A 25,167-nucleotide genomic window follows, 5' to 3' on the forward strand; every position below is an offset into this window, starting at 1 on the left:
TCGAGACCATCCTGGCTAACATGGTGAAACCTTGTCTCTATTAAAAATACAAAAGTAGCCGAAGCGTGGTGGCGTGCCTATAAAGTCCCAGCTACTTTCGGAGGTTGAATGAGGAGAATAAGCGAACCCAGGAGGTGGAGGTTGCAGTGAGCCAGGGTGCGCCACTGCGCCTCAGCTGGCGACAAGCTGAACGTACTGTTGGTGGGAATGTACCATGGTGTCATGCTGTGAAAAACAGCATGGTGGTGCCTCAAAAAAACTAAGAATAGAAATAACCGTATGATCCAGTAATTCTACTTCTGGGCATATAGCCAAAAGAATTGAAAGCAGGATCTCAAAGAAATATTCGTACAGCCATGTTCATAGCAGCATTATTCACAATAGCCAAGAGATGGAAGCATTACCAATGTTTGATGATAAATGAATGGATAAGAAAAATGTGGCATATTTGCAACATACAATATGTATGTTGTAAATATACAATGGAATATTATTCATCATGAAAAGAAAAGGACTTGTTCAGAGCACATGAAACAACATGAATGAACCTTGAGGACATCATGCTAAGTGAAATAAACCAGTCACAAAAAGACAAATACTGTGTGATTTCTCTCATGTGAGGCTCCCTAAAGTGTTCAAATTCCTAGAAACAGAAAGCCAGAATAGTGGTTGCCAGGAGGTAGGAGGAGATGGGGAGGTGTTGGTTAATGGGTACAGAGTTTCAGTTTTGCAAGATGAAAACGTTTTGGAGACTGGTTCCACAACAATGTGAATATACTTAACACTACTGAGCATTCTACCTGATTAATGGTAGGTACATATGCTCTTTGCTTTACAATAAAAAGATTTTAAATTACTTTGCTGCAGAGGGAGATATCTTCACCTTCTAAGGCTGTTTTATCTAAACATCCTGAAGATAGTTCAGAAAAAATGAGGGGCAATCTACGTTCAGGACAATAGCCCTATCCAAATTTGAAGATAAAATGTCATTTTTAACAAAAGGGTATGTGGGGGTTAATGTAGAATGAAAGAATAATCAAGTACAATGCATGAATCTTGATTGGATTCTGAATCAGAAAAAGAAGGGCTATAAAAAACATTTTGTGGGCACTTGGGGAAATCTGAAAATAGACTGGATATTAGTTTTTTTAGGAATTGCTTTCTTAGGTATAAATAATTATATTTTGGGTTTTGTAGGGAAGCACAGCTTATTTTTAGAAGTTACACTCTGAAGTGTCATGGGTATCTGAAAGAAATCTTCAAATTGTTCAACAACACATGTACAGTAAATTGAACTACATTAAATTGTTTCTATTCAATTTTTATTATAATTTCTTTTTTGTTATTTGTTTTTGTTTTTGAGGCGATCCCTCCCTCTATCATGAGCAGTGCAGTAGATGCGTGCGTTCACTGCATTTCCGCTCCCGGGGTTCCATGTTTCACCACCTCTTCAGTAGCTGGGACGCTGAAGCCATCCCAACATGCCTGGCTAATTTTTTTGTATTTTTTTTGGTAGAGATGGGATTTCATGGTGGCCCTGCTCTTGAACTCCACAGCCTCAGGTGATCACCCACCTTGGCCTCCCCAGCCTGCTGGATTGAATAAACCACCGTGCCCAGCCAGGTACTATTGACCCAAATAGTATTTCTTTTGTACCGCCAAGCTGATGAACAGGAATGGAGCAATTTTGTTTTCAAATGTCTATAATGAGCATATATTACTTTATTATTAAGGAAAAATTATTTTTAAAGTGGTTCTATGGTATAAAACTCACAAAAAGTAAAATTTTAATTACTTGTAATTATATCATTGTGAGCTAAATAGTGAACTTTTAAGTTCATACATTTGTACTGCCTCAATTAATTTATAGTAACCAAGAAGCCTGACCTTGTTTGGCAGTTGAGGGGAGCTTTGCTTGGCAACAGTAGCAGCAGGATGGGAGGCACCAGTCACCACCACTGGCAGCAGAGGTGGCATCCTGAGAAGAGGCAGGCAGGGAGAGACTGCCGCCCAGTTGGTGACAGAACATCAGCAGGAGCCGTTGGCTGTGGGCATGGAGTCTCGCTCGTTTCCAAGGAAGGAAAAATAGGGAGGGTTGGAGTCAGTAACACTAGGAGCAAATCCTCTTCCCGTGGCTAACCCTTTTCTTAACATCTCAGACTTACTTTTTTTTCTTTCCAGAGACAGTGTTTGCTATGTTGCCAGGCTGGAGTATAGGAACTATTCACAGGCATGATCACAGTGTACACTAGCCTTGAACTCCTGGGCTCAAGTGACTCTCCTGCCTCACCCTACTGAGTAGTTGGAGCTATAGGTATGTTTTTGCCACCATGCCTGGCTAGATTTTTTGTTTTTCCCACTGGAATAAAACCTTCAGGATTAGTTTCAGATAAATTTATGAGTGGTAAACTGAATCCTTTCTTGCTTGTTTAAAAATATTTTAGGCCAGACGTTCTTCGCAGAGAGTCTTGAGGTTTCCACCACTTCAACAGTGCTCGGGCGGCTGGCCTGTCCCCATCCCGGCTGCCATGACCTCGTGCCTCTACCGCGCCCGGTTCAGGCTACGCGCTGGCGCTCCTCTTGGTGCAGCCATGCCATGCCACTTCAGCCTTAGCCTCCGCCGTGACGAGCACGTCACCTCGCGGGTCATCGGGAACTAACACCAGGACTCAGAGGCTGCCATCAACACGCCCAGATCAGCCTGATCGCCCCTCAGCGTTTATCCATGTCTTACTGTGACGCTGATGATGTGGCCCCTGAAGAAGATTTTGCCAAATACTTTCTTCCTGCCAATCTCATGAGAGAAGACATGCAGAACTGGTGAAGCTGTATAACAACTAAGGTGGCCGAATCTTCGCTGGGGTATCCAAAGAGCCAGACTATGAGGACTGGGGTGGGAGGAAGCGGCCTGAATCTGGGTGAGTGTGCATTGCATTTGGAAAAAATGAATCAGTCACTACTGGAACTGCCGCACAAACTATTTTTCAGTAAAAAGGACCCTCATTTGTTTCATTGAACCTACCTGAGATGACGATTGAAAGTAATAAAATTAAAGAAAGATACGTGATAACTTGGCAAGATAGAACACCCAGTCAGGCTTGGCAGAGTATCTCTTTGACAAGCACACCTGAGAACAGTGACAATGAAAGCTAAGCCTCAGAACCATTTTATAGCCATCACGGTGACTTCCCTAGTCACTAGGCAGATTTTGTATGTTGGGTTAATCCTTTACCTTCTATAAGTTGTACAAAAGCGTCCATATCCAGTACTGATTTGTACCATTTCTTCGAAACAAGAAATTTAGTATCCCCAAAAAATTTTTTTAGGCAGGCTGATGGCTCAGGTCTGGTCCCAACACTTGGTGCAGGTGGGCCGGATCACCTGAGGAGGTCAGGAGTTCAAGCAGCCTGGCCAACATGGCCGAAACCCCACCTCTACTAAAATACAAAAGTGGCTGGGCATGGTGGTGGGCACCCATGACTCTCAAAAGCTACTCAGAGTCTCCACCCTTTTCGGCCCCACCTAGCCTCGACCTCCCAAAAGTGTTGGGATGCAGGCGTGAAACCCACTAAGCCCAGCTGAAAAGACAGGAGTTTTAATAGCGGGGCACCTTTGAAGAGATGGAAGTTACAGACAAAATCATAAAGTAATCAATACATAGGACATAATTGGTTTGGCCCAAAAGGTGGTTACCTGAGTAAGGCTTTGGTCATAGGGAATTCAGAGCTTTGCAATGGATAAAGAGTAGAACTGTCAAAACCTGGGGTCAGCACAAAGGCATGTGGGTCAAGCCTGTGGGCATGTGATTCTCCCACAAGGCCTCAGGAAGAAATTTGGGAGAACAAAGAATGGAGTAGTTCAGAGTCTGAGTCCCTGTTTCCCCTTGTGGGAGATTACGTTACAGTGGTTGGCTTCATAGAGGCATGGATGTGAACACAAGCATTAGAATATTTATCTTTCATTTCAATAGGGAATCAAACGACACGCTGCATTAGGAAGCATCCATTTTTTGTTTTGAGGTTAGCTAGGTACCTGGAATTTCCCTTGAAGAACTCAGGGTTTCAAGTACTATGCATGCAGGAGGAGAGATCAAGCAGGCCCCTGTTCTCCTCTACTGGATGCTTAATACTGCAGTATGCATGGGCAGCTTGGAACAAACCTAGGGGAGAGATAACATAGCTGTCCTTAAGCATCAGAAAAGGAGTAAGACCTCTGGTTGAATGTTAGAACTAGGACTATTTAGAGACAGATTTTCCCCCTCTCTGTGGTTCCTCTTCCTGAAACAAAGCTACTGCCAAGACAGTAATTCTGTGCCTTATGGATATTAAAAAGCTGAGAGTGTATCAAAGCTTGAACTTTATTTCAAAATGGCATTATTTTGGGTCAAATATGAAAAAAAGCATGAGACATGTTTTTTATTTAGTGAAAAGATGGGTAAGTTTATATGATGAACTGATGATTTTTGAAAATATACCATTAAGCATGCTTCGAGTGTAAAACATAAAGTGAATCACCATTCATATTTCAAAGGGAAGCTAAAATTCATTGACTGTGGTTAAACTGCATTTCATAAAATAATTGTTGAAATAAACTTCATTGAAACATCATTATACAGATATTTTAGGTGTATATAAGGTGCACAAGAACAAGAATACTACTCTCTAGAACGCGAGAAGTCAAAATACAGCCAAGAAAGAGATATACAAAATGGAATAGACTTATAAAGCATGATAAAGCGTAGATCTTCAACCACATTGCAGTTTTTAAAATGTCACTTGCAGATAAAAAGTCATTTATTTGAAACTGCAGAGTTGACAGATATGGCATACTCAATTATCGGGTTGGAACCGCCACAAAACAAAACTTCCAGTAATTATTTATTTTGTGGAGAGAAAAACTGATGGCGGGCCCTTCTATGTTTCAGGACATGACTAACGGTGAAGGTTTTTATCTTTACAGGGAACCGACGAAATGATAAATACATCCATGTTTTGAAGTAACAATGAAAGCTAGAATGACTGGTATTCAGTATGATATATTCTTTCCCGAACTCCATTCTAATTGTTTAAAATCTATCAAGTGAAGTTACAGAAGTTAAACCACTAAATCTGGCATCTTTCGCACCTGCTGAAACATCTTCTCTCTTAGAAATGGGAACATTTGAGTAGTATCCTTCTTGGTGACCCCAATTATAATCTAAAGAGGCCTCGAGACCACAGACTACTACTGACAAAAAGTGACAGTACACTTTTCATCAATCAACAGACAGTCCAAGGGACACAAGAGAACACAAGTCTGGGTAACATGAATTTGGTAAGAAAGCAAGCTAAACCTCCTGTGTCTTAGTACTCCAAGTGAGTCATTCTATACAATTTTTGATTGATCCAAGAAAGGCCAAAAAAAAAAAAAAGCATTCTGTTTAAAGGCAGAGGTACATCATCACTTTTAAAAAACATGTCAGAGCAAATACACGACTTTCAAATGCCTCGCTTGCTAATGATGCATCATTACTGTACTTATATTTAGTAAAGTGAACAGGGTAGTATTATAACCTGTTTATATTCAAGGAACATAGTAAACTAGCTGACAAAATTTACCTATCTTAAAGAAAAAAAAACAGTCGGTTGAGATTGACAAGGTGGGATTAGCTTTCCAATGCACAGCAGGACAACTCTTGCCATAACATGAATGTTAATAAAGGAGCTAACTGCCGTGAATACTTAGGATACATAGGTACATGGCCAACTCCAGACCTAAGGGCAATATAAAGCTACTCAAAACAAATTACCCCACACATAATAAAAACCCCGTTCCCTATAAGAGCTTTATTTCTCTTATGGTATTTCATTACTCATATTGCATAGGCACAATGTCATACTGCATTAGAGTGACATACAAAAGCATCGGTTTCTCTTTCCAACTCCGTTAGCTGTTCCAATGAAGACACACAAGGATAATGATCTTTTAACATATCTGGCAATTTAGAAGTTTTCTCTTGAAGACGTCGAGAACGTCTCACTGGTGTTAAAAACTTCAGCTCTTTAAATGCGGAATTTGTTTCAATCAAACTGCACCTTCTTTTTCACACTGAAAATTAAAACAATATTCCCAGAGTTCAAAAACATGTTAACATTTTTACTCTGTACTTTCATGATATGTACCATACTATGGCTTTGTGTTGTAACCGTGAAAGCATGCAATTTGATAGCACTGGGGGTACCTGGCTCATTAGTGAGAAACTTTACTTTCTCAATCCGTCATTACGAAAGCCTACTGTGATAGATACCTGAGTATCTGTAGAACTGGCTAATTCCTGAATGCCAAAACCTACTCTTATTAATAACACACAGATTCAAGTAAAATAAAAAAAAAGTTTTCTTTTTCAACATACGGCAAATGGATAGTAGAAGTAGCTTACGTATTCACAGAGGTGAAATGTTCTCATGACATTCTAGTTGTTTAAAGCATCTGTTTTTCACTGATTTCTGGGGCAGGTCTTGCTCTGTCATCCAGGCTGGAGTGCAGTGGCATGATCCTGGCTAACTGCAACCTCTGCCTCCTGAGATGAAGTGATCCTCCCACCTCAGCCTCCCAGATAGCTGGGCCTACAGGCACCACCTGCCCTTGTAATTTTTTTGTAGAGATGGGGATTTGCCAGGATAGTCTTGAACTCCTGGGCTCAAGTGATCTGTCTGCCTTGGCCTCCTTTCAAAGTGCTGAAATTACAGGCATGAGATACCATGCCTGGCCTGAAAACTTTTCTATATTAACACGCGGTAGCTGTAATCTGAAGCTATCTCAAAGATTTTTAAATGCCATATTGTATACAAACGTGAGAAACCGAAATCCTTGGTACATTTTAAAGTTTACCTTTGCAAGTATGGCGTACTAGACACATTATATTTAATCAAGCAACTTGTCCTCGTTTCTGTATTGGGGGTTTTAACATCATGGGTTGGATCTTTGGTTTTGTTCTCTTGCTCTTTTTCACAATCTTGAAATAGCAAATTTCTATGGTGTTTACTCTCCATTTCCAGTTTTTCTGGATCTACATCATACCTAATATGCCAATACTGACTTCCTTGACTTCCTTGCGTTTTCGGCCTTCTCATATTTTCTCCTATAGAAGATATATTTATAGATTAAGCTTTTGGCTGAATTTTAAGAACAAAATCAGAAGACATTAAAGGTATTCCTAGTTGGCCAAATTTTCAAAATAAAAGAACACAATTGCCATCTAAGACATTCCTTTTCCGCTCATAAAATACTTCTGCTGCCAACTAACATAACAAATAATATTTATAAATAGAAAAGAAGTAACATATGAAATAGAACAAAAGGATTATTAAAACCCACAAAAAGAAACAACTAACTTTGCTTCTGCTATAGGGAGATGGTTAGGGAATGCTTGACAAGCGACATTTAGGCTGGGTCTTAAAAATGAGTACTTGACCAAGACCAAGGAAGACAACCTTCATATGGCACATAAAAGAAAGCGATCTAATATATAACATTAAAGGCAAGAGTAAATGTTTAGAATGCAAGATGAGCAAGGTTAGGAGTGGGAGCAGAAGGTATTGAGCTTAGATAGGTAAGCAAGAGCTGGATTTTAATGAGCTTTATATGAAAGAAGGTTGGTAAAAACAATTCACCAGAGACAGATATAATTAAATTTGGTCAATGTAAAGGACTGTCTAGAATGGCAGAGAATGAAAAGTAACAATCCGTGATGGCAAGATGACAAGGTTGTTGTAATAGCCTAAGTAAGGAAGAGGTCGAACAGGAAGGAAGGGTCCAATCTGAGAAATATTTCTGAGAACATTCTTTTTTTTTTTTTAGAGACAGGGTGTCTGCTGTTCCCATCACACCCAGGATGGAGTGGCATAAATCTTAGCTGCTGGCCCCAAATTCCAGGTTCCATTGATCCTCCTGCCAAAGCCTCCCAAGTAGCTGGGACTACAGGTGTGTGCCACCATACAGCTAATTTTTACATTTTTTGGTAGAGATGGGGTCTCACTATGTTGTCAAGGCTGGTCTCCAATTCTTGACCTCAAGCGATTCTTCCACCTTGGCCCTCTGGTGGTTGCAGGCATTGAGCCACACATCCACCAAGTCCAGAACTTATTAACAAATGAATGCATGACTGTGTAGAAATGAGTGTGCAAATGTGTTAGGAGCATCTTGTCTAAAATTTCTTAAGAGTCATAAATGCCAGAGAAGGGTTTTTCTTTTCTTTTGTGGGAGAAAGGGATGTTGGGTATGGGAAAAGGATGTTGGGTATGGGAATGCAGTGAGGGCAGACAAAGGGATCAAAACAAAACATGTTAGGCTGGAAATACTTGTGAGATAAATCCACTGAGCTGAAAAAAACCTCTGGATTTAATTATTAGGAAAATTATTAAAAATTTTTACTAAGAAGTTTTAGTTGCACGACAGTTTTAAGTGGAAGTTGAAGAAGAGAGAAAAGAATATAGATTAATTCAACAAATATTTAAGTGCCAAATATGTGCCAGGCATTGCGTGCCTGGGAGCTCAATGGTCAGGGTATCAGACATTGCTATCTATTGAGTTCCCGCGAAATGCAAAGACAGGACAAACAACCGTGAAACAATCAAATGCATCAAATGTGTACGTAGAGGGAGAAAAAGGAGCACAAGGTGCACTAAACCTAGGCTGAGAGGAGAGGGGATGGTATATCAGGGAAATCATCAGGGAAGGCTACTCCAAGGAAGTGACATTTGAATTGAAGTCTAAAGGATAAGTAGGGGCCAGAAAAAGCAGAGGTGTCTTGCGAGGAGAGACCTGGAGGGAAAAGAGAGTATAACCCCTTTCAGGAAATGGAAAAAAAGAAAGAGAAATTCAGGGATGTAGGGGAGAGGGAAAGAGAAGAGGCTGGACTCAGGGATTTATGCAGATGAGTGACAGAGCATTTAGGCTGCAGTGTTGAGAATGGATTGGAATGAAGCAAGAGCAGAGAGGCAGGAAACTTGAGTTTGAAGGCCACTGTTATAGTCTAGGTAAGAGTGCAGGTCATCTTGACTATAGAAAGAGTGGGATAGGAATTAGTGGTATTGTCCAGTTGATGCTGAATTTGATCAGCTGGGGAAAAAGGGTTGGGAACTGGGAAAGAAAGAAGGAGTAAACAATCACACCAAGATTCTGACCTGGACAACCAGACAGGGCCATTCATTAAGACAGAGAACTAAAAGAAGAATCAAGTTTAGGGGAAAATTATGTGTTCAAGTTTGGCTATTTGTGTTTGAGGTAGCTGTGAAACACCCACGTGAAGTGGTGCTTGTTTCTTATTATTTGTCCTTTTTTTTTTTTAACCCTCTTCTGAACTACTTTGACCACTTACGGTCTTTTGCTGTTCACAAATCACTGATTTGTGAAATTGGTTTTATATCCAGAACTTACAATTATACATTTAAGAAAACCAAGTTTATGGATAGCTCCTTCCCCCATCTAAAGACTAATCAAATATTATACTTGCTAGAAAACACCAACTAGTATTATCCTATAAGATAGGAAGAGCAACTTAATCAGAATACTGCTTTCATCTTTCCACGTATCTCCAGAGACAGAATTATAAGAGACCTTTTTATGAAATTTGAATTTCCACTTAAACAGCTTTTGTATGAATAAAGAGACAGGGCGGTTATTCTTTTCTTTCTTTTTTTTTTTTTTTCTTTTTTGACCGCGAGGTCTCGCACTCTGTCACCAGGTTGGAGTGCAGGTAGTGCGTGTAGGCTCACATAACCTCCACTTCGGGTTCAAGATCTCTCCTGCCTCCAGCCCCGGTAGCTGGGGACACAGGCATGTGCCACCAGCCCAGCTAATTTTTGTGAACAGGCGGGGGTTTCATCTCATGTTGGCCAGCATGGTCTCAATCTTGACCTCATGATCCATCCGCCTCGGCCTCCCAAAAGTGCTGGGTTGAGAGGCATGAGCCACGTGCTTGCCGGGGCTGGGTTGTTGCCAAGCTTTCTCCTCCTTTTGTTTGTGGTATACTAGTCTTTCCTCGGTTTCCCCTTCTCTCCTTGCTTCTCAAGCTCCTTCACTAAATACTACTAGTAAGATCAGATCATATAGATGTTCCGTATGTTACCTTGGTACATATTAGCAGTCACCATAAATTGAAATAATCCCTGATGAACTAAGCACACTGCCATTAGAAGCATGACCTCCAACATAGCCATTAGCATAGTAATTAGCACAGCCATTAACATATTAACACCAATGACCAGACTTTTGTTTTTTTCAGTTAATACATGTGATAAAATACATAGCGATGTAATTTAGACCTTTTTTTTTTTTTTTGCTCTGTCGCCCAGGCTGGGGCATAGGCAATCTCAGCTCACTGCAAGCTCTGCCTCCCAGGTTCCAGCCATTCTCCTGCCTCAAGCCTCCCGAGTAGCTGTGTCCACGAAACCCGCCACCACGCCCAGCCTAATTTTTGTATTTTTTGGTAGACAGGGTTTCACTGTGCTGGCCAGGATGATCTCGATCTCCTGACCTGGTGATCTGCCCGCCGGCCTCCCAGGGCACTGGGATTACAGGCGTGAGCCACGAGCCGGAAAGGCAATTTAGAGAGACTTTAGTATGCTCTTCAATTTTTTTTTTAAGGTTTAGCCCTTCAACCTAGATCTCTACATCTTAAATTAATTTGCATAAAGAAGTGCTATGCTGTTCTGGGCTCAAAAAGTTCAAACTGTTGGCCGGGCACTGTGGCTCACACCTGTCATCCCAGCACTTTGGAAGGCCGAGGTGGACAGATCACCTGAGGTCAGGAGGTAAAGACCAGCCTGCCTAACATGGCAAAACCCCATCTCTACTAAAAATACAAAATTAGACGGGCTTGGTGGCGCATGCCTGTAATCCCAGCTACTCAGGAGGCTGAGGCAGGAGGGGCCGGCTTGAACCCGGGAGGTTTGCAGTGAGCGGGGTGGCAGCCCCTGAATTCCAGCCTGGGCAACAGAGCAAGACTCTTTCAAAAAAAAAAAGAAAGAAAAAGTTCAAACTGTTTTGACTCTTGTTAAAATTAATAAAAAGAAAACAACTAGATACATAGGCGATGGTATATAATATGCACTCAAAATATTTGTTCACTGTAAAATATATGGTTTTAGCAAATAATTGGAAACCATTTTTCTAAAGTTAAGTAATGACTACAGTTTAATGAATTTTCTATGTGTCATCAACTATGAAACTTTATATTATTTCATTCAATGGTCCGCAAAAATCAGTATTTTACCAGAAAAGAGGGTATTTTTTGCCTAAAGTCATATCAACTGGCATAAACTTTATCTGAATCTTAAAATGTTTTTATGACTGGCAACTAATGAATCTCTTATCTCCATCTACTATCCCCAGCAAAGAGAATTCCTGAATGAGCTCTTCTAGCCAACACAACAGATCACAGAATGTAACAGGTGAAAAGTCTAGATATGTAGTCAAACTGCCTCATTTTTAAGGCAGACAATTAAAGCCTAGAGAGACGATGCAACTTTCACAGACATTCAGTGACAAATCTAAATATTGAGCCAGATCTCCTGATTAAAAATACTACATAAAGCCACTTTATCTCAGAGGTAGGTCAACGGAAGTAGGAGGAAAGAAAACAACCTATATATTTTAATAATCAAAAAAGATAAAAGAAAAACTAATTCAGCAAAGAAACAATAAACCTACAATTCACAACGAAATACCATCTCACACCAGTCAGAATGGCTATCCTTAAAAGGACAAAAAATAACAGATGCTGGCACAGTTGTGGAGAAAACGGAATGCGTTTACATTGTTAGTGGGAGAGTAAATTAGTTCAACCATTGTGGAGAAGCAGTGTGGCGTTCACTCTGAACCTAGAGACAGAAATACTTTTCAAATCTGAAGCCAATCCCCATTACTAGTATATACCCAAAGGATTATAAAATCATTCTACTATAAGACCATGCAGCATATGTTTACAAGCACTAAATCACATGTAAAGAGGCATAGAATCAATCCAGATGCCATCAATGATGAACTGGATACAAAGAAAATGTGGTACACGCACACCATGGAATACTATGCAGCCATAAAAAGGAACGAGATCATGTGCTTTGCAGGAACATGGATGGAGCTGGAGGCCATTATCCTGAGCAAACAAACACAGGAACAGAAAACTAAATACTGCATGTGGGAGTTAAGTGATGAGAACACATGGACACCTCAAGAACACACACACTGGTGCACATGGGAGGGTGGAGAAGGGAGAGGATCAGGAAAAATAATGGACACAAGGCTTAATACCTCCGTGAGGAAATAAGCTGTAAAACAACCCCCCATGACACACATTTACCTTTATAACAAACCTGCACATCCTGCACATGTATTCCTGATCTTAAAAGTTAAAAAACAACAACAACAAAAACTACAATTCACTTGAAGGAAATAAAAGAACTAAAACATACCTAAATTAGCTTTTTCTTGACTCTTCATTGTTAGAATATCTACAATCGTGTGTCGCATCTCTTCAATAGGCTTAATTTTTTAAATGAATAAAGCAGATCCGTGTAAGTTTTATTTTCTCTGACATTAACTAGGTATCCAAGTTGTGATTAAAACTTCATACCGTATTTTAAAGTAAGGGAGTGGCTCTTAAACCACGCTTCTCAGACCACTTAATAATTAAGATTGAAAAATGGCTGTCTTGGCTGGTACGCAGTGGCTCCGCGTGCCGACCAGCACTTTGGAAGGCCGCCCGAAGTGGGATCATGGTCGAGGGTGAGACCATCACCAGTAACATGGTGAAACCCTGTCTCTACTAAAAATATAAAAAAATAAGCCAGGTGTGGGGGCAGGCACCTGTAGTTCCAATTTTCGAGGTTGAAGAGGCAGGACAATGCCGTGAACAGGAGGCGGATGTGCAGTGTGAGCCAAGATTGCGCCCACTGCACTCCCAGCCTAGGCGACACAGCTCCATTTTCAAAAAAGAAAAAAGAAAAATAAAAGAAAAATGGCTGTCTTTTCCAATTTATAGACTAAAAATGAAGGATAGAATTCTTTTTTTTTTTGAGACAGTCTCGTCTATGTGGAGCTACAGAGATGCGGCCGGGGGCAATGCAAAACCACTTGCAACTTCCGCCCTCCCAGGTTCAAGTGATTCTCCTGCCTCAGCCTCATTAACTAAGGACTACAGGCTATACATGCCAGCTAATTTTTGTATTTTTAATGAGACAGGGTTTCTACTGGCTGACTGTCTCTGACCTCATGATTATAACCTTAACCTCCCAAAGCTGGGATTACAGTATATTTTCATGCTTAGCGATAGATACATTTATTTCTTCCTCCATAATTTTACTTAAGCCTTGCCCCTTTTCTCCTACATTTAAGTCTACGGTTATATTTTTGTTTCATATGCTATGAAATGTATCTCTGAAGAGCTTAAGGTTGATGATCTTAACATATTCATTCGCAATTTATTAGAGTATTGTTATCCGGGCTGTATAGCGTTTACTATGTTCCATCCAACACAATGAAGACTAGGGAAGGTCTAATTCACATTCTTAGTTCCAGAACTTAGTCCTGAATTACTCAGCTATCCTGCTTTCAGTTTTCTCGGCTTTTTTTTTGTTTGAGACAGGGTGTTGCTCTGTCGACTCAGGATGGAGTGCAGTGGCACAATCATGGCTCACTGGTCTTGAACTCTAGAGCTCAAGCAATTCTTCCACTTCAGCTTCCCGCATAGCTGTGACCACAACTGTCTACCACCAAAAAAACTTTAAATTTTTTTTTTTGCAGAGATGGGGTCTGACCATCTTGCCCAGGCTGGTCTTGAACTCTTGGACTCATACGATCCTCCCACCTCTGCCTCCCAGCGTGCTGGGATTACAGCCGTGAACCATCATGCCTGGCCACTAATTTTAAGAGATAGGGTCTGTGTTGCCTAAACTCCTGGGCTTATGCAATCCTCCCACCTTGGCCTCCCAAGTAGTTGGGACTATAGGTATCTACTACTGTGCCCAGCCATCTTGGCTAATTTTGATTCTTGTTTTCCAGCAGCTTCTCCTCTGGTGTTGTATCTTTCCGTTTACATTATTGCTTTGTATGTGAGCCTTGGCTCCAACTTTGCATCCTTGCTGTCCTTAGTTGCCCTTAAGTAATGTCCCTTCTGATACAACATAGTAGGGGCCTAACACTCCTTTCCAGGTAGCATCTATCAAATATAATTACCATTCTGAAAAGAGTTTTACACATGATAGCCACTGAGAGACTATCTGCTGAATATCTGATTTTTTACTTAAGTGAAAAGTCAAATAGCATTTGTTGATTTTGTTGAGACAACGGTGAATACATCTTTCTTAAAAAAAGGAGTTTAAGCCGGGCGCGGTGGCTCAAGCCTGTAATCCCAGCACTTTGGGAGGCCGAGGCAGGCCGGATCATGAATCAGAGTCGAGACCATCCTGGCTAACGCAGGGTGAAACCCTGTCTCTACTAAAAATACAAAAAGCAGCGAGGCGGTTGGCCGAGCCTGTAGTCCCCAGCTACTCGGGAGGCTGAAGGCAGGAGAATGGCGTAAGCCGGGGTGAACACCCAGTGAAGAATCTGGCGGCCAGCTAAGGTGACAAGCCGAACTCCGTTTTCAAAAAAAAAAAGGAGTTTAAAAATTATCTATGTAAAACAATCTCAGAATATTGTTTCTGAGAAACCTGGATTAAAACGAAACATATTTTAAGAACATGTATCCACCAACCAACCACTAAACTCAAGAAATGATTTATTCTACACCCAAAGCTTTGTGTATCAATAGGCTGGAAGAGGTAAGGAGTATGGTATCAAACCATTATAGAGACGTAATGTTAGAAACCTTGGTTTGGTAGCATTTTCTGTATCTGAACAGGATCGAAATCTGTAGTGTAGATATAGCAGTACATTTGGGTTTACTTTTTTTTTTTCTTTTTCTTTTTTTTTTTTTTGAGACAGTCTTGCTCTGCCAGCCCAGGCTGGGCGCAGTGGCCCTTGATCTCCGGCTCACTGGCTCCGCCTCCCAGGTTTTACGCCATTCTCCTGCCTCAGCTGTAGCTGGGACTGAAGCCATACCTCGTCCGACTAGTTTTTTTCTATTTTTGTGAGGCGGGGTTTGCACTGTGTGGCAGGAGTTGAAGTCTCGATCTCGGTGACCTCGTGATCCGCCCATCTCGGCCTCCCAAAGGATGCTGGGATTACAGGCTTGAGCCACCGTGCCCGGCCTGGGTTTACTCTTAAAGTGAAAGAGTTCTCTCACAAAACCAAGAGAGCTTGATAACATTTAAAAAGCTAATTTCATTCCTTTTGCTTTATATTCAATAAACAAATTTTAATATTACATTCAGTCTTCCAGATTTCCAACCAGGAAATGCATACAATAATATGCTAAGACATTTCATGCAGGAAGTTTCATTAAATATACATTTCAGCTTATACCCACTTTCTAAAGTCTGACTATTCCCAGTACAGGAATAAAAGACTTAGAAGGCTAACAAACAGCAATCTTTGTGGCCTTTAAACATTTTCAACTACTGCATATACAACCACAATTTTCTCAAGCTATGTTGTGATGTGTTTCAAATTAATTCCAAATTGTCTGCTACACTGTAATCGTAAAGATCAGCAAATGTTTATCTTACCTGAGCCCCTGCCAGAATGAAGCTCATGAATTACATGGCTGTTTTCCAATAGGACTTGTGAGCGGTTCAATAAGTGCAAGACATATCCAATACTTAACAAGCTTTTTGGCATCTGGAATATTTTTAATCAGGTCATTCAGTGTGACCAGTATGTCTTCTTTTGGACATCCCTAAAAGAGCAAGAAATAATGTGTGTAATATTTTTTAGCTTACAAACTATGAACAATAATTGAGCCTACTATAGTCAAGATCAATGATAAAGATAGTCATAAGCATAAAACAAAAAAATGAAATATTAGTTGAGACATTTATTAGTAAAAAATGAACATTTATTTGGTCTTGATTTTATTCTCTCATATATATTGAGGGATTCCATTTGTTAATACCTTAAACCAAATGTTTATGAGTCAGAATAGCCTGCAGACCGAGTGTGTTTTTTCCTCTTAATTGTCTTCGTCAGGTTTTGATATTAAGATTAAAATGAATCTGTAATGGTTTATGTCAGAGTTACATACAGTTAAATAGTAGGGCAGAAAAAATTCCTAGTATCAAAAGGAAAAACTTCAACTGAGCAGAAATAAACTCTGATTCTGTTCTATTAGAGAATCAGTTTTCCTGATTGTAACTTTTACTGGTGTTCAGAACCACAAGTGTTCAGAACCACAAGAAGTTACAAGATACTCATGAAGAGTAGAGTAAGGTTTGAAATAATACCTTGAATTCAGTTTTGTTATGGATCTTACATACTAGTGGGTGACCAAAACAAGATTAAAGAGCAGTCAGGAAACAAAGATATTGTCTACTATTAAACATAGTATTGTTCTGGAGCTGATTATTATACTCCATAGGATTTTGGTCTAAATAGCAAAATTCTGCAATAAATTCAAAAACATGATGTTGGCTTAGATGAATGGGTTTTTGTTTCTGTTTTTCTTTTTTTGAGACAGAGTTTTGCTCTTGTTGCCCAGGCTGGAGTGCAATGGCACGATCTCGGCTCACTGCAACCTCTGGCCTCCCAGGTTCAAGCGATTCTCCTGTTTCAGCCTTCCGAGTAGCTGAGATTACAGGTGCCCACCACCATGCCCAGCTAATTTTTTGTACAGTAGAGATGGGGTTTCACCATGTTGTGAGCTGGTCAAGCCGACTTGGGTGATCAGCCCGCGGCCTCCCAAATGCTGGGATTACGAAGTAGGCACCTGGCCAGATGAATGTGATTTTTTTTGAGTATTTTAGGTAAGTTAATCTGTGATAATAATGACTCACACCACATTTGTGTTGCTAGTCTTTGGTAAAATGTGTAATGAACGTAAGAAATAATGTGTAAATATGATGAATAGATGTAAGAAACAAAATATTAGAAGCAATAATATCACCTCAGGGTATTACACATTAATTATCTCAGAGGAATCAAATATTTGTAATTCAGTAAAAAAATCCAATTATCCCTTTGATACAGGTTGAGTATCCCTAATCTGAAAATCCAAAATCTGAAATCGAAAACTTTTGAGTATCAACATCACAATGAAGATGACCTTCATTGACACTGCAGACAATGTACCTATAGGTGACAAGGTGAAAACATGACAGGCTTATTGAAGAACTAGAGCAGCATTTATTCAGAACAGAAAAAGATATCATGTTCCTTTATAAAATCAAACAGAAACTTCTAAGACAAAAACCACTGCTAATGAGACAAGTGACTCTGAAGTAAACATCTTAAAAAGCCATCCAGCAGAATGACTCCTTATCCTAGAGGACCCACTTCCTGGTCCTTCAACTGCTTCTGATGTTTCTTCTCACCTAAAAAAATAAAATACAGTGTAAAATGCCTCTTAATTAAACACAACATCATAGATGGAGATTGAAAACATGCTGCTGTTTGTTGTTGCTATTGTCTAACAGCTGATACAGGTGTTCTGATGATGCTACTGTGCTGCTTAGTTACTCTGAACATATGCTGCTGTATTAATGTGCTTCTTTTTTAAACTGTTAAGTAATTGATATTGAGGAATAAGTGCAAAGAGAATAGTGTACTTATTGGTAGCATAATGTAGAGTGAGAATGATGGTGCCAAACAATCAGACTATCACATGGGTGGCTGACAAAGTGACACCTTAGTTTTCTGATGGTTCAAAGTACACAAACTTTGTTTAATGCACAAAATTATAAAAAATATTATATCTTTAGGCTACATGTATAAGCTATATATAAAACATAAATGAGGCCGAGCGCAGTGGCTCACACCTGTAATCCCAGCACTTTGGGAGGCTGGGCGGGTGGATCATATGAGGCCAGGAGTTTAAGACCAGCCACCAGCCAGCATGGCTCTGTCCCTACTAAAGTAAAATTAGCCAGGCATGTGGTGCACGCTTGTAATCCCAGCTACTCTGGAGGTTGAGGCAGAATGGCCTCAACCCAGGAGGCAGAAGTTACAGTGAGCTGAGATCATACCACTGCACTCCAGCTTGGGTGAGAGTGAGACTCTGTCTCAAAGCAAAAAACAAACGTACAAGATTCTGTGGATCTCATCCCCAAGATAACTCATTATGTACATGCAAATATTCCAAAATCCAACAAAAAACATTTTCAGTTACTTCTGGTCCCAAGCATTTTGGATAAGGGATACTCAACCTGTATATTTATATGAACTCAATGCAAAATGTAGTCAATTAAAGGCTAATAAGCTCACAATTAATGAACGAAGCAGTGTATCTCACAATTAAGTAATTGTTAAAATAATCTCACAGTTAATGTTAAGTCAACATAGTATTACCAACATCTCCTGGTCAAAAAGACTGACAATATGATTTAATGAAACAATGTTTATGAAGGTAATTTGCAAACTATAAAATGCTAAGCAAATATAAAGACTCTACCTCATTAATCAAGTTCAGGCATTCAGAAAATGTGTTGTTTACTTTTTCAGTAAATAATCTTTGTTCATGCCATGAGTGAAGACCAACTGGTTTTCATTTTGCCCTTCGAACAATGCTGGAAATAACTACTGAGTTAGGGGCGCAGAACTCTTCACTTTGCCAGCATCCCTCACTCAGACCAAGAAGCTCTATAGTTAGAAGCAGATATAAATATTACTTTGAAATCGCTGTCAGAACTCTGTCAAATAGAGGAAAAGTTAAAAAAAAAAAAAAAGTATTATTTTTAATCTTACTCTAGTGGCATATATATAGTTCTCAAGCTTGATGAAATATTAAACATATCAAGGTCAATTATGTTCAATGATTCCATTAATGCATTTTTTGATTTGAGATTATAAAGTATTTCCCAACTATTATTAAAGCATTTACCTTAGATTTTAAAAAAGCAACCTTAGAAAACATATTCAAACACAAAAACTTTTAGGTCATATTGATCCACAATACAAATTTGCCTGCATACGACAGAAGAGAAACCATGAAGGAAAATTCTAATGCAGTCAAGGAAATTATAAGCCAAATCTACAAACAGTACTTGATTGAAAACTAAGGTAATAAAGAAAATTACATCTACTTACTTTCTCTCTTCTGAGGTTTCTTTGGGCTGAGCTGATCTACTATCAACAGTTGCTTTTCCTGTAGTATGTCTTCGCTGGTCAACAGGCTTTGACTTTTCCATCAGTTTATCATTAGACAATGAAACAGGCCTGGTTACAACTTCAGATGCTATGCATCTTGATAGTGTCTTATTTCTTATTATATTTTGAGAAGAACTGGTTTTGACACTAGATAAAGCTGTTTTTGATTGTAATAGTTCTTTTTCACGAGGCCCTTTCCGGATTGTAACATTGGCAGAGGTTCTACTGATGCCTTGTTTCACAGTGTCCTGGGTATTACTGTGATGACTTCTAATAGGAGGTCGCACAAGTTGTGTGTTCTGAGATGTAGTGCTCTCAAATTTAGTAGTGGCAGCCATATTGGAGGATCTACTACTTTTCACTGTTACACTGCTGGTGTTTACAGGCTGAGGCTTTGTGGCCTTAGGGATAGTGGCTGAAAGTTTCTTTGTTGCTGCAAAACTCTCATCTTTGACTTGTAAAGGTTTTCTAAATGAATTAATCTTAGACTGAACAATCTGGCCACGATAAGATCCAAGCACAGGTTTCTTGGGTACGTTAGCATCTTGCTTTGGTTTTTCTGTAGTCATTTGTTTCTTTTTACCATTGTTTTTAAGGTGAAATGCCTGGCTTGATGTCATATGTTGACTTTGGGGATGACCTTCAGTTAGTAACAAATGCGGAGTCTGATTATTATCCTTAGATTTATGCGTGTCAATTACTACAGTTGAATTGGTTAGTTCATTTGAAGGTTTTAAAGGAATGCAATTTTTCTCCACTATTGTATTATTTTTGCTCTCTGCAGGTCTCTTCATATTTTCTTTATCAGCCCTAAAAAGGGTATTTGAAAGTGTTTAGGAAAGGCCAACGGAAAGAGGTCCTTTAAGTGCTATGTCCACATCTTACCATTTTTGTTTTAAGTTTCAGCACTTTAGTCCCTTCTTGAACTTGGTCCTCAGATGTCACAACTCTCCGACCTCTACTACTTAAAAACAAACAAAATGATTAATCAATCAATCCTGTACCAAGGAGGCTTCCTGTTGGGGAGGAAGAAGAGGGCAATGTTAACAATTAACTGACTTACTAATTTTAAATTTAATAAAGACCTGAATTAAAATTTGTCCTAAGCAAGTTTTTTTTTTTTTTTGGGATGGAGTCTTTGCTCTGTCACCCAGGCTGGAGAGCAGTGGCATGATCTCGGCTCACTGCAACCTCTCTGCCTCCCGGGTTTCAAGCGGGTCTCCTGCCTCAGCCTCCTGAGTAGCTGGGATTACAGGCTATGCCACCTCGCAACTGTTTTGTATTTTACTGTAGATACAGGATTTCACCATGTTGGCCAGGCTGGTCTTGAACTTCTGACCTGAGGTGAACTGCCTACTATGGCCTCCCAAAGTGCTGTGATTACAAGTGTGAGCCATCACGCCCAGCCCTAAGCAAAACTTAATTGGCTTTTAATAGAGTGTAAAAGGTGGTAGCAGTGGTTTGAAGCCTGTAAATGCACTTGGGAGGCAGAGGTGGGCAGATCCTGAGGTCAGGAGATCAAAGACCATCCTGGCTCGTGCAGTGAAACCCTGTCTCTACTAAAATACAAAATTAGCAGGGCATGGCCGAGGGGCCTGTAGTCCCAGCTACTAGGGAGAGCTGAGCAGGAAATGGCCTGAACCTGGAGGTGGCAGAGGTTGGGTGACAGAAAGCGAGACTCCATCTCTCAAAAAAAAAAAGTGTAAACAAATGGCTGAGGAATTTAAAGATATTTTCTAAAAGTCCTAACACTTTCTGTCCACAGAATTTGTAAATACTTAATAATCTTATTTCAAATCATTCTCAAGTCATTCAAACAAGTCTTCAAATAACCTTTAGTGATACCTCCTTGGGTTAGTTTTAAGTACTTAGTAACAGATGTACTACATTGAAAAAACTTTTATAAAAAAGAGCCCTCCCAAAAGTGATTCAAAAATTACCATATGCCATTCACAGCTTAATGTATATTAGGATACATTAAGAATATGGACTGCTGGTTGTGGTGGCTCATGCCTGTAATGCCCAGCGTTGGGAGGCTTGATGAGGGATTACTTGACCTCAGGAGTTCGAGAGAGCCTGGGCAACACAGCAAAACCCCGTCTCTACAAAAATTAAAAAATTAGTTGGGTGTGGTGGTGGGTGCCTGTAGTCCCAGCTACTTGGGAGGCTGGGGAGGGAGGACTGCTTGAGCCTGGGAGTTGAGGCAATGAGCCAAGATCCCATCCCTGCACTCAAGGCTGGGTGACAGAGTGAGATCATTTCTCAAGGCATGGTTTTTTCACCTTGGGCCGGTGTGCAAAGAAAATCCTCCTCAAGAAACTGACCCTGGTGCTTCTATAAACTGTGAGGCAGACTGTGAGCATCTCTTAGCAGGTGATTGTCTCTACCAAAATCACAAAATTTGGTCAGGCATGGTGGCAAATGCTTGTAATCCCAGCTACCCTGGAGGCTGAGGCAGGAGAATCGCTTGAACCCGAAGGCAGAGGTTTGCGGTGGCTGAAAGTTGCACCACGCACTATAGCCTGAAAGCGACCTGGCAGAGCTCAGATCTCAAAAAAAACAAAAAAAAGTATATTTTACATTTGACATAATTTAGTAGTTAATAAATTTTGTTTACATTGCTTTCATACCTATTTGTTCTGTCAGCTTGGAGAAGGTACAGAACTTTGACATACCCTGTACTATACATTTTGAACAATGGTGAAAGAAGATAAAAATGTGCCACTTAACAGGGTATCTTAGTAGCTAACTTCTAGCTAACAAAACAAAACTCAGCATGACAAGAAGAGCCCATCTTACTCACCTGTCTAGTGTGGAGACTTAATCCTATTCTGTCTTATTATAAAACCACCCTCAGAAGAGTTATCTGAAATGAGTCTTAGGATATCTATACTTTAGAGATTCTAGCAAATATTGTTTAATTCTGAAAAGCTGCAATACAGGTCGGCTGTCTTATTTAATATTCACTGATGAAGTGATTAACACCTAAATTGACATCTGTTTTCTTTCCTTTTTTTTTTTTTTGAGACGAAGTCTCGCTCTTGTCCCCATGCTGGAGTGTGATGGCATGATTTCGCTCACTGCAACCTCCGCCTCCCGGGTTCAAGCGATTCTCCTGCCTTGGCCCTCCCGCAGGATGCAGGCCTGACATCACGCCCAGCTAATTTTTTGTATTTTTAGTAGAGACAGGGGTTTCTATATGGGCCGGAGCTGGTCTAGAGCTCATTCCAAGTGATACACCCAGCCTTGGCCTCCCAAAGTGCTGGGATTACGAGATTTTGAGCCACTGCACCCGGCTGACATGTTTTCTGAAAGGAATAAATGTAGTAGCAGCCTTTACAGGGCGTTTTAAGAATTTTCTTGGCCTATTAAGAGTATTATAAACCCCTGACCCTGTTGGATTCCCTATTTAAATAAGCGGTTGAGAGTCACTGTCTGAATCCATATTATCTCTACTTATTCCCTAGTAATTTCATTCCATCCAAAAGGTTTTTAAATGGCTATCATCATAGCCTTGCAGTCATTCTGAGTTTATGCTTCAGTCTGACCCTCCCTGAACCAGACACACAACTATTTGGCATATCTGCTTGGGTGTCTGGTTGGTACTATAGTCAAACAGACTCCCTGGTCCCCAGCTCCTCCTTCAGTCTTCCTATTTCAGTATATGGTTATCACCATTCATTTACTTATTCAAACCAAAAACCTAGGATCACCTTTTTGTTTTAAATAAAGTAAAGTTTGTGAGGATAAAAATGTTTTATTACAAAACTAAACAACTTAAAGGATAGAAATTATTTTTAAAATTTTAGAACGCCAAACTTACACAAAATTGCAAAAATATAAAACAGGTCAAAGAATATTTATACACTCTTTACCCAGGATCCACCTATTGTTAAAATTTTTATCCTATTTGTTTATCGACACACTTCTCTGAATATGTGTGTGGGTGGTATATACAATTTTTTACCTGAGACATTTTTTTTTTTGGAGGCCGGGTCTGGCTCCTGTCACCAGGCTGCAGTGCAATGGTGATCTTGGCTCTGCAACCTCCCTCCCGGGTTCATGATTCTCCTGCCTCAGCCTCACAGTAGCTGGGGATTACAGGCACCCACCACCACGCCTGGCTAATTTTTGTGTTACTTAGTAGAGACAGGGTTTCACTGTGTTAGCCAGGCTGGTCTTGATCTCCTGACCTCGTGATCCGCCCGCCTCAGCCTCCCAAAGTACTGGGATTACAGGTATAAGCCACTGCGCCCGGCCTAAGCCTGTAAGGATGTTATTAGTGGTTATCTCTAGAGAGTGAGGGGATCTTTTGCCTTTCTGCTTCATCTACTTTCATGGGTTTTTGTTTTTGCTACAGCTATGTACTATCTAAAATATTTTAACAAAATAATAAAGATATTTCTGTGGAGGGTTGAACCTACAACTAATAATCTCTAAGCATTTGGGAGGGCCACCCAACTCTTCCCTGATGAACTCCCCCACACTGAGTAAAAGCTTTGCTAAATAATAGAAATACGACCTTTGTTTGGTGTAAACAGGCAGAACGTCTGGATAGGCGCCGAGGGCTTGTTTGCCGAAAGCACGATAATCTAGGCTGAAGCGTAAACAACTCCCTCCTATATCATGCTGGAACAGAAATGAAGGATGCAGGAATAGGGATCAGGCCAGCTTCGTGTTTGCGGCTGCAAATACAAAAATTAGCAGGAGCATATGGTGGTGCTGTATTACTCAGTCAGGCAGGTGAGCGGGGAGTTACTTGGACGGAGATGGAGCAGGTCGCTAGTCACAACTTAACAAGCCGAAGACTATATAAAAATTAATAAAGCGATGATCCTAATGCTGCGCTGTTTCCGATAAGTAACCACTAGCTAAATGTGGCTATTGAGTCTTGAAATGTGGACAGACCAAACTGAAATGTACTGTAAGTGTAAAAATAGATACCAGATTTTAAAGATGCTGTACCACAAAAAGATGTAAAATAATATGTAAGCACTTTTTAAAAAACCTTTCTAAATGTGGCTACTAGAAAATTTAAAATTACAGATATGGTTTACTTTGCATTTTTATTGGACAGATATGGTTTACTTTGCATTTTTATTGGACAGAAGTGAAAGTGAAAAGAAATAAACTTGACCTTACCTGGATAACACCTCATTTTCCTGCTTGTGTGCAAAAAGCGTTTTTCTTCTCAACAGATGTTCCTTGAGTTTTTGTCTTCTTTGCTCTAGATAACAAAAGGTAAGAGCTACAATTCAATATTAGTTAAAACATGAATAACGGCTAATAAATCTTGTTGATTAGATGAAGAGTTTACTTCCAAAACTGATTCCACTTGAGGTCACATCTATATAACAGAAAATTCCCGAATTCAGTATTGCCTTTGAGAAATCATCTTGTAAGAGGCTGTTACCATAACAGGTCCCCAAAACCCCTCTGCATAAGAATCACATTCTTTACCGTATGTGAAAAATCTGGAGAACATCATTTTCTACATACAGCTCCTGAAAGTCAAGTTTTAAGAAACTAAATGGTAGAAGTGAGGCGCTAGACTCCAAAGTTCTAATTTACCAGAACTGGGTTAGGCTTTCTTCTGCTCTCTAGTGTGTAGAATTTGGGAATAACAATATTACTTTTGAAGACCCAATCAACCCTCGCTTTCCATAAAGTTGAAGGAGAAACTGTGAAATTGGAAATAATACAATGGGGGGTGGCATCCGACCCCCCAGCCCTGCAGAAGTCGCGGTTAAAGAGGCGGAGGACTCGGCGCAGGCGCAGTCGGCCCGGGAACCGCACCAGCCACTTGCGGACGGGTCCCGACACCGGTCCCGGCCGGACCTCCGCACGTTTCCCCTAGCCTAACGGATTCCTTCCTAGGAGGGCCCATCCCAGCCAGCAGCGACAGCACACTAACACCACGCAGCGGGTCCTGTTTTTATGACCCGTTCT

At 40.2% G+C, this 25,167-nt stretch overlaps 1 protein-coding gene across 1 annotated transcript; it reads right to left on the reverse strand.

Moving 5' to 3' along the window:
• Positions 1-5,806: 5,806 nt before the first annotated feature.
• Positions 5,807-24,798, reverse strand: CKAP2 (cytoskeleton associated protein 2). The gene is given in 12 exon segments (XM_031655868.1): positions 5,807-6,061; positions 6,063-6,087; positions 6,871-7,120; positions 12,453-12,522; positions 15,648-15,694; positions 15,697-15,817; positions 18,524-18,662; positions 18,664-18,711; positions 19,159-20,027; positions 20,104-20,179; positions 24,361-24,445; positions 24,536-24,798. Coding segments are annotated over 10 exon segments (1,761 nt in total). The 5' UTR covers positions 20,107-20,179; positions 24,361-24,445; positions 24,536-24,798; the 3' UTR covers positions 5,807-5,872.
• Between the last annotated feature and the right edge of the window lie 369 nt (positions 24,799-25,167).

Source organism: Papio anubis, chromosome 15 (assembly GCF_008728515.1).
Source record: "Papio anubis isolate 15944 chromosome 15, Panubis1.0, whole genome shotgun sequence".
Classification (NCBI taxonomy): Eukaryota; Metazoa; Chordata; class Mammalia; order Primates; family Cercopithecidae; genus Papio; species Papio anubis.